Source organism: Balaenoptera musculus, chromosome 17 (genome assembly GCF_009873245.2).
Source record: "Balaenoptera musculus isolate JJ_BM4_2016_0621 chromosome 17, mBalMus1.pri.v3, whole genome shotgun sequence".
Classification (NCBI taxonomy): domain Eukaryota; kingdom Metazoa; phylum Chordata; class Mammalia; order Artiodactyla; family Balaenopteridae; genus Balaenoptera; species Balaenoptera musculus.
In genome coordinates this window covers 2,686,321-2,700,841 of record NC_045801.1, presented here as the reverse complement: position 1 = coordinate 2,700,841, position 14,521 = coordinate 2,686,321, and the positions used below count along the sequence as shown (strand labels likewise).

The 14,521-nt window shown below is 44.8% G+C and overlaps 1 protein-coding gene across 5 annotated transcripts in view; it reads left to right on the top strand.

Moving 5' to 3' along the window:
- DENND3 (DENN domain containing 3) overlaps nt 1-14,521 on the top strand; it is a 61,314-nt gene that overhangs the window by 3,837 nt on the left and 42,956 nt on the right. For all 5 annotated transcript variants that reach the window (XM_036829927.1, XM_036829926.1, XM_036829924.1 and 2 more), the window contains exons 2-5: nt 4,528-4,807; nt 5,313-5,428; nt 7,273-7,415; nt 7,636-7,747. In XM_036829927.1, the coding sequence (XP_036685822.1) occupies nt 4,528-4,807; nt 5,313-5,428; nt 7,273-7,415; nt 7,636-7,747 (651 nt within the window). The remainder of the gene's footprint in view (nt 1-4,527; nt 4,808-5,312; nt 5,429-7,272; nt 7,416-7,635; nt 7,748-14,521) is intronic.

Genomic DNA, 14,521 nt, shown 5'->3' with positions numbered 1-14,521 from the left:
CTGAGCTCCATGAGCTGTTTGTATATTTTGGAGATTAATCTTTTGTCCGTTGCTTCATTTGCAAATATTTTCTCCCATTCTGAGGGTTGTCTTTTTGTCCTGTTTATGGTTTCCTTTGCTGTGCAAAAGCTTTTAAGTTTCATAAGGTCCCATTTGTTTATTTTTGTTTTTATTTTCATTAGGAGGTGGGTCAAGAAAGATCTTGCTGTGGTTTATGGCAAAGAGTGTTTTTCCTGTGTTTTCCTCTAAGAGTTGTATAGTGTCTGGTCTTACATTTAGGTCTTTAATCCATTTTGAGTTTATTTTTGTGTATGGTGTTAGGTAGTGTTCTAATTTCATTCTTTTACGTGTAACTGTCCAGCTTTTCCGGCACTACTTATTGAAGAGGCTGTCTTTTCTCCATTGTATATTCTTGCCTCCTTTGTCACAGATTAGGTGACCATAGGTCTGTGGGTTTATCTCTGGGCTTTCTATCCTGTACCATTGATCTATTTATGTTTTTGTGCTAGTACCATACTGTCTTGATTACTGTAGCTTTGTAGTATTGTTTGAAGATGGGGAGCCTGATTCATCCAGCTCTGTTTTTCTTTCTCAAGATTGCTTTGGCTATTCGGGGTTTTTGTGTTTCCATACAAATTGTAACATTTTTTGTTCTAATTCTGTGAAGAATGCCATTGGTAATTTGATAGGTATTGCATTGAATCTGTAGATTGCTTTGAGTAGTATAGTCATTTTCACAAGATTGATTCTTCCAATCCAAGAACGTGGTATATATTTCTCCATCTGTTTGTGTCACCTTTGATTTCTTTCATCAGTGTTTTATAGTTTTCTGAGTACAGGTCTTTTGCCTCCTTAGGTAGGTTTATTCCTAAAGTTGCCACCAGAAAACTACTAGAGCTAAGCAATGAATTTGGTAAAATCACAGGATACAAAACTAATGCCCAGAAGTCTCTTGCATTCTTATACACTAACAATGAAAGACCAGAAAGAGAAATTAAGGAAACAATCCCATTTACCATCACAACGAAAAGAATAAAATACCTAGGAGTTTATTCTAATTACAGAGTCAGACGTGTGCACGTATATTCGGGTGAGACCTCATTGCTGCCTGTTGTTTAGCGTGATGAAGACTTGGAAGGGGATTGGGCAGGGGTGGTGCTGAATTGTACACAGTGGGACATGCTAAAGTGTCAACAGGAGAGTCAACACACTGTATGGTTAAATGGGGAAAAAAGCTTATGAAATCATTTAAATATAATTGTGTTTATGAAAAAGTTATATTTCTGTATACATTTTAAAAATGGGAAGCATGTATCCCGTGCTGTTTAGATTACCTTTGAGTCATGGGATTATGGGGAAGGCATTCCCTTTCTATCATTATTTCCTTTATTATTTCTATATTGTTGTTATAATTTTTTAAAATGAGACTGTATTGCTTATCCAATCAGAAAAGACAACAGGGATTTCCATTTCGGAGAAAAAAAAAAAAAAAGACAGATGTGTAACGAACTGCTAAATGCCAAGTTGGCTGGATTGTGGCCACATCACTTTCAGTGACTAAAGGTAGCTAGTGGGAATTACGGAGTTCATTGGCTTTACCGTAATGACCAATTCTCCATGCAGACTGAGCATACCTCCAAGAGATCACGAGTGCCAGGGTGGGAATGGAGGAACGGCATCCACTCAGAGCCATCCTCTGTGCTGCCTGTGGGGCTGCAGAGAGGAGGGCCGCACAATCCCTGCCTCACCCCGGCCCGCCATTCTGGAGGTGATGTAGGACCACCGTGCCGGGCAGCGATGCTCTAGGAGGTGATGGGGAGGTGGCCTCCGGATGGTGAAGTTCTAGGAGATGATGATCCAGGGCGTGATGGCTGGAGGAGGTGTGTGTCCCTGGCTGCAGGGTGAGGAAACGCCCCCTCCAGTGAGTGTTGGGGGGGTCGCTGGTGAGGAGGTGGGGTGAGGAGGGGGCAGGGCACGTGTCAGGCAGAGTGAAGGGCAGGGAGAAGCACAGCATCGTGACAAAGGCGCATGTGCTGAGATGACTGAGGGCTTCAGTCGTGAGTGGCTTGGGCGCCCTGGCTTTGGAAGCAGGCTGGCCTGCTGCCAGGTGCACAACCAGTGCAGGTGGTCGGCCTGTCACGTGACACATGCACCGTGTGATACCTGCACGGGAATATGTGTGAGGATGGTAATGTGTAGAAACAAACACACTTTTTAGGTCTGGCTGAGGGACAGAGATGGGTCTGCAGGGCCGGTTTGCTGGGGTAAGAGGCTGGCGCTGGGCAGCTGGAGCCACGACTGTTGGGGCAGGTGAGGGAAGAGTCATGTGTGCTCTTTAGATGGGGGACCGCCCCCCCCCCCCCCCCCCCCGCTTTGGGAGAGTGGACGTCGGGCCAGGTGGGAGGAGGCGGGGCTGTTGTTCTCTCGGCAGCAACCAGGAAGATTAGTTCATGGTGAACCCGTACCTACTCTGAGCCAAGGGTTTGCAAACGTGGTGCAGATGGGGCAGCAGCTGGGCTTTTTTCAGAGACCTTTCTGCGGCCCACCGTCGAGATGTGGGTTTCCCGATGGGGAGTGAGGGGCCATAGCGCCGGTCCCGCTCTAGATGCCCGAGTGGTGTCATGCTGCCCACAGAGGAGCAGAGAGGTGGATGATCAAGTCTTTGGAAATAAGTGTGGGCTTAATTTTTGAAACTAAGTTTAAGGGACTCACGGCGTATATTGGGAGGCAGTTGGGTACAGCTGGGATGGCACAGAGGCCCCACCCCTGGGGGCAGAACCCTGGGAGCTGTCCCTGTGTGCATACCTGGAACCGCAGGAGGGTGGAGACTGCCCTGCAGGCTGTTGCATGAGGCGGGACTGGGGCCAAGGATTGGCCCTGGGGGTCTGTCTGCAGGGGGCTGCCAGGGAGCGGGCTGGAGAGGTGAAATTGCAGAAAGGAGGCGGCCTTGGGAAGTTTCAGGAAAAGGGGTCGATCAATGAGGGGACTCGTTTGCTCCTCTGACTGTAATTTATACCAAGAGCTGTCCTGCGGTGAGGTGAGGTGAGGTATCGCCCAGTCTCTGTGGATATAACGTCTCATGTGCGGAGGAAATAGACGAGCATGTTTCCATAGGGAATTAGGTCCGAACTGCTGGATTTTGATAGGAAGGTTTTAGAAGAGGTTTCATACAAGTAAAGAAAAGGATTCCTTTCGTGCATGATACACAAAAGGTTTTTAAATTATACAGCAGTAGGGATTTCCCATGTTTGGTGTTGGTTCCTACTGGCATTAACTTTTTTCCCCAAATGTAAAGAAACTGTTATCTGAATTCACATTACATCGCATAAAAATAGCGTATTGAGTTTAGAGTGTATTTACTGACTGAAAATGCTGTCATTGTAGATATCCTTTTAAGTGTAATAGTCCCCTGTTGGTACCACTGATTCTTACCAAAATATTGATGCTGGCTATTCCTTTTCTGCCAGTCAAGGCCACATTTCTCTGGTGACAGTGGTGTTCTTCCTGATGCCATTTCTAGGGTCCTCAAAGACCCTAGGTTACCCACTCCCCACCATGACGGCCACCTCTTACCTTCTGTATCTTTTACACCCAGAAGATCCTGCTTTACTCTTTTCTGTCTTTAGCTGGCTTGGCAGCCCTTCCTTCTCGTGGACAGACTGCAGTTCATAATATCAGTACCTTCCTTGGAAGATCTGAAATCAAGCTGGCACCAGTGTTTGTTTAGTCCTAACTCACTAGAAAGAAAAAGAGAGAGAAGGTGACTTATGTTATTTGGGGAAGAAGGAAAAGATAAAAGGTTAAACAAATCTTGGACCAAGTTGAAGTTTAAAAGAACTGAGGCTAAGAAGCCCCTTTTACGGATCCTGGGACGGTCTGGCGGGAGGAGGTGGCTCTCTTCTGTGTCCATCAGGGCCTTCCTCACTCCTCGTCGTGTCCTCCCAGGCCGGAGGTGACAGAACTAATGTGCGCGGTGGCCCAGTTGGCGAGGCGGGCACGTGTTGGCAAACATGCCCATGTGGGTTTGACAAGATGCAGAGCCCTTCTTGGGGCTCGCCGTCCCCACCAGCCTCCGGGGGGACGGGGCGGGGGGCCTCCTGGGGGCCCACGGGGGCTGAGCACTTGACCTGTGAGTCCCTGCACTCGCCTCTCGAAAGGGAAGCTCAGAGGGACCAAGTAATTTGCTGCCATGGTTCCCACAGCGCTGGGATCTGAACCCAGATCTCCATCGCGGTGCCGGCCCAGAACCGAGCCTTGGAGCCAAGGGGCCAGTCATGGCGTCCCCGTTAGCAGCTGAAGGACCAGGCTCTGAGGGGGTCCGTCACTCGCTGAGTGTAGGGCCTGAGATTTCCTAAAAGCAACTCCTTACCATCTCGAGCTGCTGGTGGGAAAAGCCAGGCATGTGATGCAGAACTCACCGGGGGTTTGGGGGGTGGAGAGGCCAGAAGACAGCAGATGCTACGACGGGAGGGTCAGACAGAGCAGGGCTGGCACCGCTGCGCTGACTCTTATTTCCACCTGCTTTAGGTCGCCCAGAAAAAGGGAGTCAAGAGCCTGTCTCCTCTGGATCCGGAGGTCCTGTCGGTCTTCGTGCCTCCGTTTGTCACTAAGGAGGACAGTCAGCCGGCCGGCGTGAGCTGTGTGACGCTGGGGAAGACCAGGAGGCGCTCCTTCCGGAAGAAGAGAGAGAGGCCCAAGGCGGAGCCCTCGAAGGGCCACCCCGGCGGCCCCAGGGGCCAGGACCCCGAGGACGTGGGCATCCCCAACGGCGTGGACCTGCTCGCCCTGCCGCAGCTCTGCTTCCCAGGTGCGCATGGGCCGGCCTTTTCCCAGACTGGCCAGTTCCTGCTGACGAGCGGGCTTATGCTCTGGCTTCATTTCTCTCACTGAGAGATGTTCAAGTGCCTGGTGTAGAAAACTCAGACTGAGGGCTTGACAGAAGGACCTGTCCGGAGGCTCCACAGAGAAATTGATGCGATTTCCTGCTCTCCTGGATAGGCTGGGACACCCCCTTCCCCACTGGGCTCAGGAAATAGCTACCACGCCAGGTGCGCCCTGAAGGGTCTGTCTCGGGGCCCATTCCCATGATCCTTCACAAAGTCTTCAGAGCACAGAGTGCCAGCAAAGAAATTGCTGCTGAGGGGGAGGGACTGAGGCAGGTGGCGCACGGCCTGAGGAATTAGCACATCTGGCCGTCAGAGTGCCGCGGCGGACAGAGAGGGACGTGTCCTGTCGCTTATGGATAGCGCAGGCCTCACGGTGGATGCCACGTGGCCAGAATGAGGTTCCTTCTTTCTTTTTTCTGCCTACAGGGGGCGTGTGTGTGGCCTCTGAGCCCAAGGAGGACTGCGTCCACTTTCTGGTGCTGACTGATGTCTGCGGCAATAGAACCTACGGTGTGGTTGCCCAGTACTACCGACCCCTGCACGTACGTGATTCCCCCAACTTCCCTCTGAAACTGGGTCTAGGCTGTGGGTTTTTTCCTTTTGCAGTGAAATACACATAATATGGCAATCACCATTTTAGCCATTAAAAAATGTATGATTCAGTGGCATTAAGTACATTCACAATGTTGTGCCACCATCACCACTGTCTAGTTCCAAAACATGTTCGTCACCCCAAAAGGCAGAGTTGTCTCATCAGCAATGCCTCCCCAGTCCCTGCTGCCCCTGGGCCCCTGGCCACCCTTCATCTGCCTTCTGCTTCTGCTTCTGTGGCTTTGCCTATTCTGAACATTTCATGTAAGTGGAATCATACTATACGTGTCCTTTTGTATCCGGTTTCTCTCACTTAGTGTGATGTTTTCGGAGTTCATCCATGTTGGAGCACATGGCAGCGCTTCCCTCCTTTTAGTAGCTGAGTGATATTCCACGGTGTGTATAAACCACGGTCTGCTTCTCTGTTCCTCAGCTGGTGGACCTTTGGGTTGTTTTCACCTTTCACGTGTGACAGGTGCCTGGGCTGAGGTTTTGAGAGGATAACTCAGTCGTCACGCGTTTGGGGAGTGTTTTCTGGCCAGGGCCCTGTGTGTGAACCAGCTGTCCTTGGGGAGTTTGTAGGGGACATGGATGGACCAGAAGGTACAGGGTGACTGGCTGCCTACTTCCAACCCCAGAGGACCCGGGCACCCAACATATTTTTTTAATGTAGTTTTAAAATTTTTATTGAAATATAGTTGATTTACAATGTTGTGTTGGTTTCAGTGTACAGCAAAGTGATTCAGTTATACATATATATACATATATATTCCTTTTTCAGATTCTTTTATAGGTTTTTACGAGGTGTTGAATGTCTGTGCTATACAGTAGGTCCTTGTTGGTTATCAGTTTTATATATAGTAGTATATATATTTTAATCCCAAACTCCTAATTTATCCCTTCCCCGCTTTCCTATTTGGTAACCATAAGTTTGTTTTCTATGTCTGTGATGCTGTTTCTGTTTTGTAAATAAGTTCATTTGTCTCATCTTTTTAGATTCCACATATAAGGGATATCATATGGTATTTGTCTTTGTGTGTCTGACTTACTTCGCTTAGTATGATCATCTCTAGGTCCATCCATGTTGCTGCAAATGGCATTATTTTATTCTTTTTATGGCTGAGTAATATTCCATTGTATATATGTACCACCACTTCTTCTTTATCCATTCACCTGTCAGTGGACACTTAGGTTGCTTCCATGTCCCGACTACTGTAAATAGTGCGGCTAAGAACATTGGGGTGCGTGTATCTTTTCGAATCATGTTTTTTCCCGCATATATGGTGGGCCCCCCATATTGTGCCCCTTGTAAGCTGTGCCTTCTGGAACCCCACTGCTGTGTTCTTTTCTGCCTGAGATCCCCCCATCACGGGCTGAGGCCCCTCCTGCTCTCTCCTCTGGCCCGTGATGCCCACCTGGCTCCCAGGCCCTCTTGAATATTGCCTTTTCGCTTTTTAAGCAGAGCCCCTTCTTGTGTCTCATTGTGTTCTAACCGTGGTTCCTTCTCACTGAAGGCGGCGAGCTTCTCCAGGGCGGGGACCGGTCTTCCCGTCTCTGTAACCCCAGCACCTCACTCAGACAGAGTGAGCTCCCCACGGGGCCCCGTCGGTGTAGGTGGAGAGGCCAGTGCTCGCTCGCACGTGGCAGTGAAACGGGAGGGAGTGGCCAGGCGTGCTGAGGACAGCTGTCCCGCCCCTGTCCAGTGTCCTTTCTGTCTGGAGAGGCCGGCACCATCGACAGTGGAGACTGGGATTTGCCGGGGTCGGCAGGTGACGCGCTGTTGCTTTCTCTCCAGGACGAGTACTGCTTCTACAACGGCAAGATGCGCTGGGAGGCGTCAGGGCTGGGCCGGAGTGCGGCCGGCTGCTTCGTGCCCTTTGCCGTGTGTGTGGTTTCCAGGTTCCCCTATTACAACGCCCTCAAGGACTGCCTCTCCTGGTGAGCTGCACACACTCCCTGAAAAGCTTGCCTATGCCCCTTCCAGACGCCCCCCACCCTGGGCAGCCAGGCTTCTGCGGTCTCACACCCAGATCCTTCCCCTGTTGGTGTAAACTCCCGGAACTCCTGACACAGAGATTTCAGCCTTGATTAGCAATGCAGAGGATGACCATTGGATTCTCGGATTTATTTTGTGATTTGATTTTTCTTTCAATTTCAGTTTATTGACTCATCTGAAGATCTGTAAAGATTTCGAAGTTGACAATCATATAAAAGATTTTGCTGCAAAACTATCTTTAATACCTAGCCCGCCTCCTGGACCACTCCATTTGGTAATTAAATCGGAATTGTCTTGTTTTTTCTTTGCAAATTATAAAAGTAATATGATGAAGATGGTTTATTCGTTTGTTTTTAATAGATGTATGGTTGATTTACAATGTTGTGTTAATTACTGCTGTACAGCAAAGTGATTCAGTTATACATATATATACATTTTAAAAAATATTTTTTTCCATTATGGTTTATCATAGGATATCGAATATAGTTCTCTGTGCTATACAGTAGGACCTCGTTGTTTATCCATTCTATATATAACAGTTTGTATCTGCTAACCCCAAACTCCCAATCCATCCCTCCCCCAGCCCCTTCCCCCTTGGCAACCACCAGTCTGTTCTCTGTGTCCGTGATTCTGTTTCAGTTTCAAAGATAGGTTCATTTGTGCCATAGTTTAGATTCCACATGTAAGCGATATCATATGGTATTTGTCTTTCTCTTTCTGACTTACTTCACGTAGTATGATAATCTCTAGGTCCATCCATGTTGCTGCAGATGGCATTATTTTGTTCTTTTTTATGGCTGAGTAGTATTCCATTGTATATATGTACCACATTGATGAAGATGGTTTAAATGTTTTAAATGATTTTCTTAAGTTCTAGCTTTGTTTAAATTATGCTTCTCAAGTTCCTTACAGAAGCATTTTATACACTGTTTCCAAAGGTCAGAAAACTAGAAATAAATTAGAAAATATATTTTCTAAAAATTTTAAAATAAAATTTTGGTCTGAAGTCAAATATTTAGGCCTGAGTTTTGCTGAGTGGCTCGTGATAAAGAGATGTTGAGCTAGTAATAGGCCCCTTTAGTGGTTAACATGTTAATTCATTACTTGCTATTCAGAAAACACATAAAATTTACTTAAATTACAAATTTCCCTTTTGTTTTTTTTGTCTGGAATATCGGGTGTTCTATTTAACTTGTTAATGTTTTCTCCTGTCCAGTGTGGTTAGTAAAAGGTAACTGGTTTGGTTTTTTTTGTTTGTTTTTTTTGTTGTGGTTGTTATTCACAGCGCCGTTCTGTTATTTAATTGATAGAGAAGCGTTTCCTAAACTGAGTTCTGTGAAAAACTGTTCTCAAATGTTATTGGCTGTTTTTGATGGGAGGTTTCAGGGTTAAGGAAAGTTGGAGAAAGACCTCATTCCCCTTCCGTCGAGTAACATGTCAGACAGCTAAACTGTGTGATGAAACCTGTTTGACTCAGCGATTTCCAAACTCATTTAACTGTGGGATGCTTCCTTTTTAAAAAACAGACATCTATTAAATAAACGTCTTGAAATGTATAGTAAATGTCAAGTCAGTTTCACTGTATTCGTCCCCTCTGGAAGATTATACATATAAATCTTGTTTTCCTATATTTTGATTATTATGGACAGTTGAAAAAATAATTTATTAGGATATTTGTGATTATGAACTTAAAGTGTATATACTTACTATTACCCTAAACCCAGCAGTCTGCTCGGGGGGTGGCGGGGGTCACCCTGCCAAGTGCATTCCTGGCCCGAGGCAGGGCAGGATGTCTGTCTACCTTGGTCCCACTCCCAGAAACCTTTGTGGGGAACATTTGCTGGATTTCCGTGCCAGGCACTCATCTTTATTTTGTGGATAACTGGTATTTTTGTGCAGTGAAATCATCAAAGTTTACATTCTTATTCTAGAAACTCAACACGTGCTCATTGAGGACCTGCTGTAGCAGTGAACCAAATTCCCTGAGTTAGGAACAGGTTTACAGTTTACTGTGATTCCTTGTATTCTACCTTTGAACAGAAGCAATGTATAAACAGTACTTACACGAGTTTTCTGTAATCCACGAGTGTTGGAATCTTGGATTAATTAACATTTGGTTCCTCCATTTCTACCACCCCCAGTGGGAAAGTTGACTGGGGACGTTCTTGATGCCTTTTTGTCCCACGTCCACCCTATCAGTCTGTCTCCAGTACCTGTTTCCAGTTTACACACTTTCACCGCCACCCCTGTTCTGGGCCAACAGCTTCTCCCACCTACACGACTTAGGGAACCACTGGTCTGTCCATTTCCATTCTTGACCTTACATTCAGTTCATGCTTTTGCACTGTGGCTGGAGAGATCATTAAAATCTATAAACTGGACTTTCCTTTTGTGCTTAAAACCCCTCACTTGTTTCTCACTCATCGCCTTCACCCAGACCTGCATCCCCGGCCCCTGCGTCACCATTCAGCCCTGTCCAGCTCCACTCACCCCCTTGCTCACTGTTCTCCAGCTACACTGGACTTCTGTGGGTCCCTTGCAGATGCTGCCACAGGGCCCTTGCATGTGCTGTTCCCGGAAGTACCCCTCTCTCCATTTTCCCCCTCCAGCTCCTGCTCCTTTCTCAGGCCTGGCTCAGACATCAGTTCTCCGGAGCAGCGTCTCCCACACCATCTCTCTCACAGCAGCCCGCTCTCCTGCAGAGTTCAGCACGCCTGCATTTAGGGTTTGTGTGTGCGTGTTTTTTGTTTCATGTCCATTTTCTCCATCAGACTCTGAGCTGCATGAGGACAGAGGCCACGTTCAGAACTGCATTTCCAGGACCTACTACCAAGTCCAGCGCTTAGCTGCTGTCCCATGGAGCTCTGTTCAGTGAATGAAAGAGAGAATGTTTCAGCATCGGCCAGCAGTGCTCATTCAGTCAGGGTCTGCATGTTGGTGCTCGTGGTTTGTCCCAGTGGGCTGAGTTTGGATCAGACTGGTCATTGGGATCCTCCACTAACTAGTCTAATTAGCTCTTGGGTCCAAGTTGGTATAAGGGTCATCATTTGTTTTAGGGAGTGTTGTAGAATAGTGGCTGTTTATTGTTGTGAAGAAATCCAAGAGGTCAGTTTAGGCCAATTTCATCTGACGCAGGAGCTGATTCAGCAGTGTTTTCCAGAACCCACCGCAAACCGTCAGGTTAGAGGTTGTCATAGGTAATAGTCGTGAGCTGTGCACCTTGTGTCTTGAATAGTGTGCATGGGCCCCGAGCTGCCGTTTCCTGTTAATTCTGGGTGGGGTCAGCTCTCACCTGTACTGACGGGAGGAGGTGGGAGGCCCCACAGTGTGGGGAGTGAGGAGGCGAGGACCCAGCCCTTTCTCTGACCACCTGGACCACTGGCCTGAGGGGAGCAAAGGCTCTAGGGGCACCCCGCGTCCCCGGGCCTGCTTTGCTTCTATCTCTGCCCTCTAGAAGTTCAGATGTTACTTGCTTTTCAAATGATGGGCATAATTGGGTGTGTCCAGTGAAACACACACGTTTTTCTTTTTTTCTTTTTTAATTATTATTTTTTTTAATCAGTCATCAATTTTATACACATCAGTGTATACATGTCAATCTCAATCGCCCAATTCAGCACACCACCATCTCCACCCCACCGCGGTTTCACCCCCTTGGTGTCCATACGTTTGTTCTCTACATCTGTGTCTCAACTTCTGCCCTGCAAACCGGTTCATCTATACCATTTTTCTAGGTTCCACGTACATGCGTTAATATACGATATTTGTTTTTCTGTTTCTGACTTACTTCACTCTGTGTGACAGTCTCTAGATTCATCCACGTCTCAACAAATGACTCAATTTCGTTCCTTTTTATGGCTGAGTAATATTCCATTGTATATATGTACCACAACTTCTTTATCCATTTGTCTGTCGATGGGCATTTAGGTTGCTTCCATGACCTGGCTATTGTAAATAGTGCTGCAATGAACATTGGGGTGCATGTGTCCTTTTGAATTATGGTTTTCTCTGGGTATATGCCCAGTAGTGGGATTGCTGGATCATATGGTAATTCTATTTTTAGTTTTTTAAGGAACCTCCATATTGTTCTCCATAGTGGCTGTATCAATTTACATTCCCACCAACAGTGCAAGAGGGTTCCCTTTTCTCCACACCCTCTCCAGCATTTGTTGTTTGTAGATTTTCTGATGATGCCCATTCTAACTGGTGTGAGGTGATACCTCATTGTAGTTTTGATTTGCATTTCTCTAATAATTAGTGATGTTGAGCATCTTTTCGTGTGCTTCTTGGCCATCTGTATGTCTTCTTCGGAGAAATGTCTATTTAGGTCTTCTGCCCATTTTTGGATTGGGTTGTTTGTTTCTTTAAAATTGAGCTGAATGAGCTGTTTATATATTTTGGAGATTAATCCTTTGTCCATTGATTCGTTTGCAAATATTTTCTCCCATTCTGAGGGTTGTCTTTTCGTCTTGTTTATGGTTTCCTTTGCTGTGCAAAAGCTTTGAAGTTTCATTAGGTCCCACTTGTTTATTTTTGTTTTTATTTCCATTACTGTAGGAGGTGGATCAAAAAAGATCTTGCTGTGATTTATGTCAAAGAGTGTTCTGCCTGTGTTTTCCTCTAAGAGTTTTATAGTGTCCAGTCTTACATTTAGGTCTCTAATCCATTTTGAGTTTATTTTTGTGTATGGTGTTAGGGAGTATTCTAATTTCATTATTTTCCATGTAGCTGTCCAGTTTTCCCAGCACCACTTATTGAAGAGACTGTCTTTTCTCCATTGTATATCTTTGCCTCCTTTGTCGTAGATTAGTTGACCATAGGTGCGTGGGTTTATCTCTGGGCTTTCTATCTTGTTCCATTGATCTGTGTTTCTGTTTTTGTGCCAGTACCATATTGTCTTGATTACTGTAGCTTTGTAGTATAGTCTGAAGTCAGGGAGTCTGATTTCTCCAGCTCCGTTTTTTTCCCTCAAGACTGCTTTGGCTATTTGGGGTCTTTTGTGTCTCTATACAGATTTTTAGATGATTTGTCCTAGTTCTGTAAAAAATGCCATTGGTAATTTGATAGGGATTGCATTGAATCTGTAGATTGCTTTGGGTAGTATAGTCATTTTCACAATATTGATTCTTCCAATCCAAGAACATGGTATATCTCTCCATCTGTTGGTATCATCTTTAATTTCTTTCATCAGTGTCTTATAGTTTTCTGCATACAGGTCTTTTGTCTCCCTAGGTAGGTTTATTCCTAGGTATTTTATTCTTTTTGTTGCAATGGTAAATGGGAGTGTTTCCTTAATTTCTCTTTCAGATTTTTCATCATTAGTGTATAGGAATGCCAGAGATTTCTGTGCATTAATTTTGTATCCTGCAACTTTACCAAATTCATTGATTAGCTCTAGTAGTTTTCTGGTGGCATTTTTAGGATTCTCTATGTATAGTATCATGTCATCTGCAAACAGTGACAGTTTTACTTCTTCTTTTCCAATTTGTATTCCTTTTATTTCTTTTTCTTCTCTGATTGCCGTGGCTAAGACTTCCAAAACTATGTTGAATAATAGTGGTGAGAGTGGACATCCTTGTCTCGTTCCTGATCTTAGAGAAAATGCTTTCAGTTTTTCACCATTGAGAATGATGTTTGCTGTGGGTTTGTCGTATATGGCTGTTATTATGTTGAGGTAGTTTCCCTCTATGCCCACTTTCTGGAGAGTTTTTATCATAAATGGGTGTTGAATTTTGTCAAAAGCTTTTTCTGCATCTATTGAGATGATCATATGGTTTTTATTCTTCAATTTGTTAATATGGTGTATCACATTGATTGATTTGCATATATTGAAGAATCCTTGCATCCCTGGGATATATCCCACTTGATCGTGGTGTATGATCCTTTTAATGTGTTGTTGGATTCTGTTTGCTAGTATTTTGTTGAGGATTTTTGCATCTATATTCATCAGTGATATTGGTCTGTAATTTTCTTTTTTTGTAGTATCTTTGTCTGGTTTTGGTATCAGGGTGATGATGGCCTCATAGAATGAGTTTGGGAGTGTTCCTTCCTCTGCCATTTTTTTGGAAGAGTTTGAGAAGGATGGGTGTTAGCTCTTCTCTAAATGTTTGATAGAATTCACCTGTGAAGCCATCTGGTCCTGGACTTTTGTTTGCTGGAAGATTTTAATCACAGTTTCAGTTTCATTACTTGTGATTGGTCTGTTCATATTTTCTGCTTCTTCCTGGTTCAGTCTTGGAAGGTTATACCTTTCTAAGAATTTGTCCATTTCTTCCAGGTTGTCCATTTTATTGGCATAGAGTTGCTTGTAGTAGTCTCTTAGGATGCTTTGTATTTCTACGGTGTCTGTTGTAACTTCTCCTTTTTCATTTCTAATTTTATTGATCTGAGTCCTCTCCCTCTTTTTCTTGATGAGTCTGGCTAATGGCTTATCAATTTTGTTTATCTTCTCAAAGAACCAGCTTTTCATTTTATTGATCTTTGCTATTGTTTTCTTTGTTTCTATTTCATTTATTTGCGCTCTGATCTTTATGATTTCTTTCCTTCTGCTAACTTTGGGTTTTGTTTGTTCTTCTTTCTCTAGTTCCTTTAGGTGTAAGGTTAGATTGTTTACTTGAGATTTTTCTTGTTTCTTTAGGTAGGCTTGTATAGCTATAAACTTCCCTATTAGAACTGCTTTTGCTGCATCCCATAGGTTTTGGACCGTCATGTTTTCATTGTCATTTGTCTCTAGGTATTTTTTGATTTCCTCTTTGATTTCTTCAGTGATCTCTTGGTTATTTAGTAACATATTGTTTAGCCTCCATGTGTTTGTGTTTTTTACGATTTTTTCCCTGTAATTCATTTCTAATCTCATAGCGTTGTGGTCAGAAAAGATGCTTGATATGATTTCAATTTTCTTAAATTTACTGAGGCTTGATTTGTGACCCAAGATGTGATCTATCCTGGAGAATGTTCTGTGTGCACTTGAGGAGAAAGTGTAATCTGCTGTTTTTGGATGGAATGTCCTATAAATATCAATTAAATCTATCTGGTCTATTGTGTCATT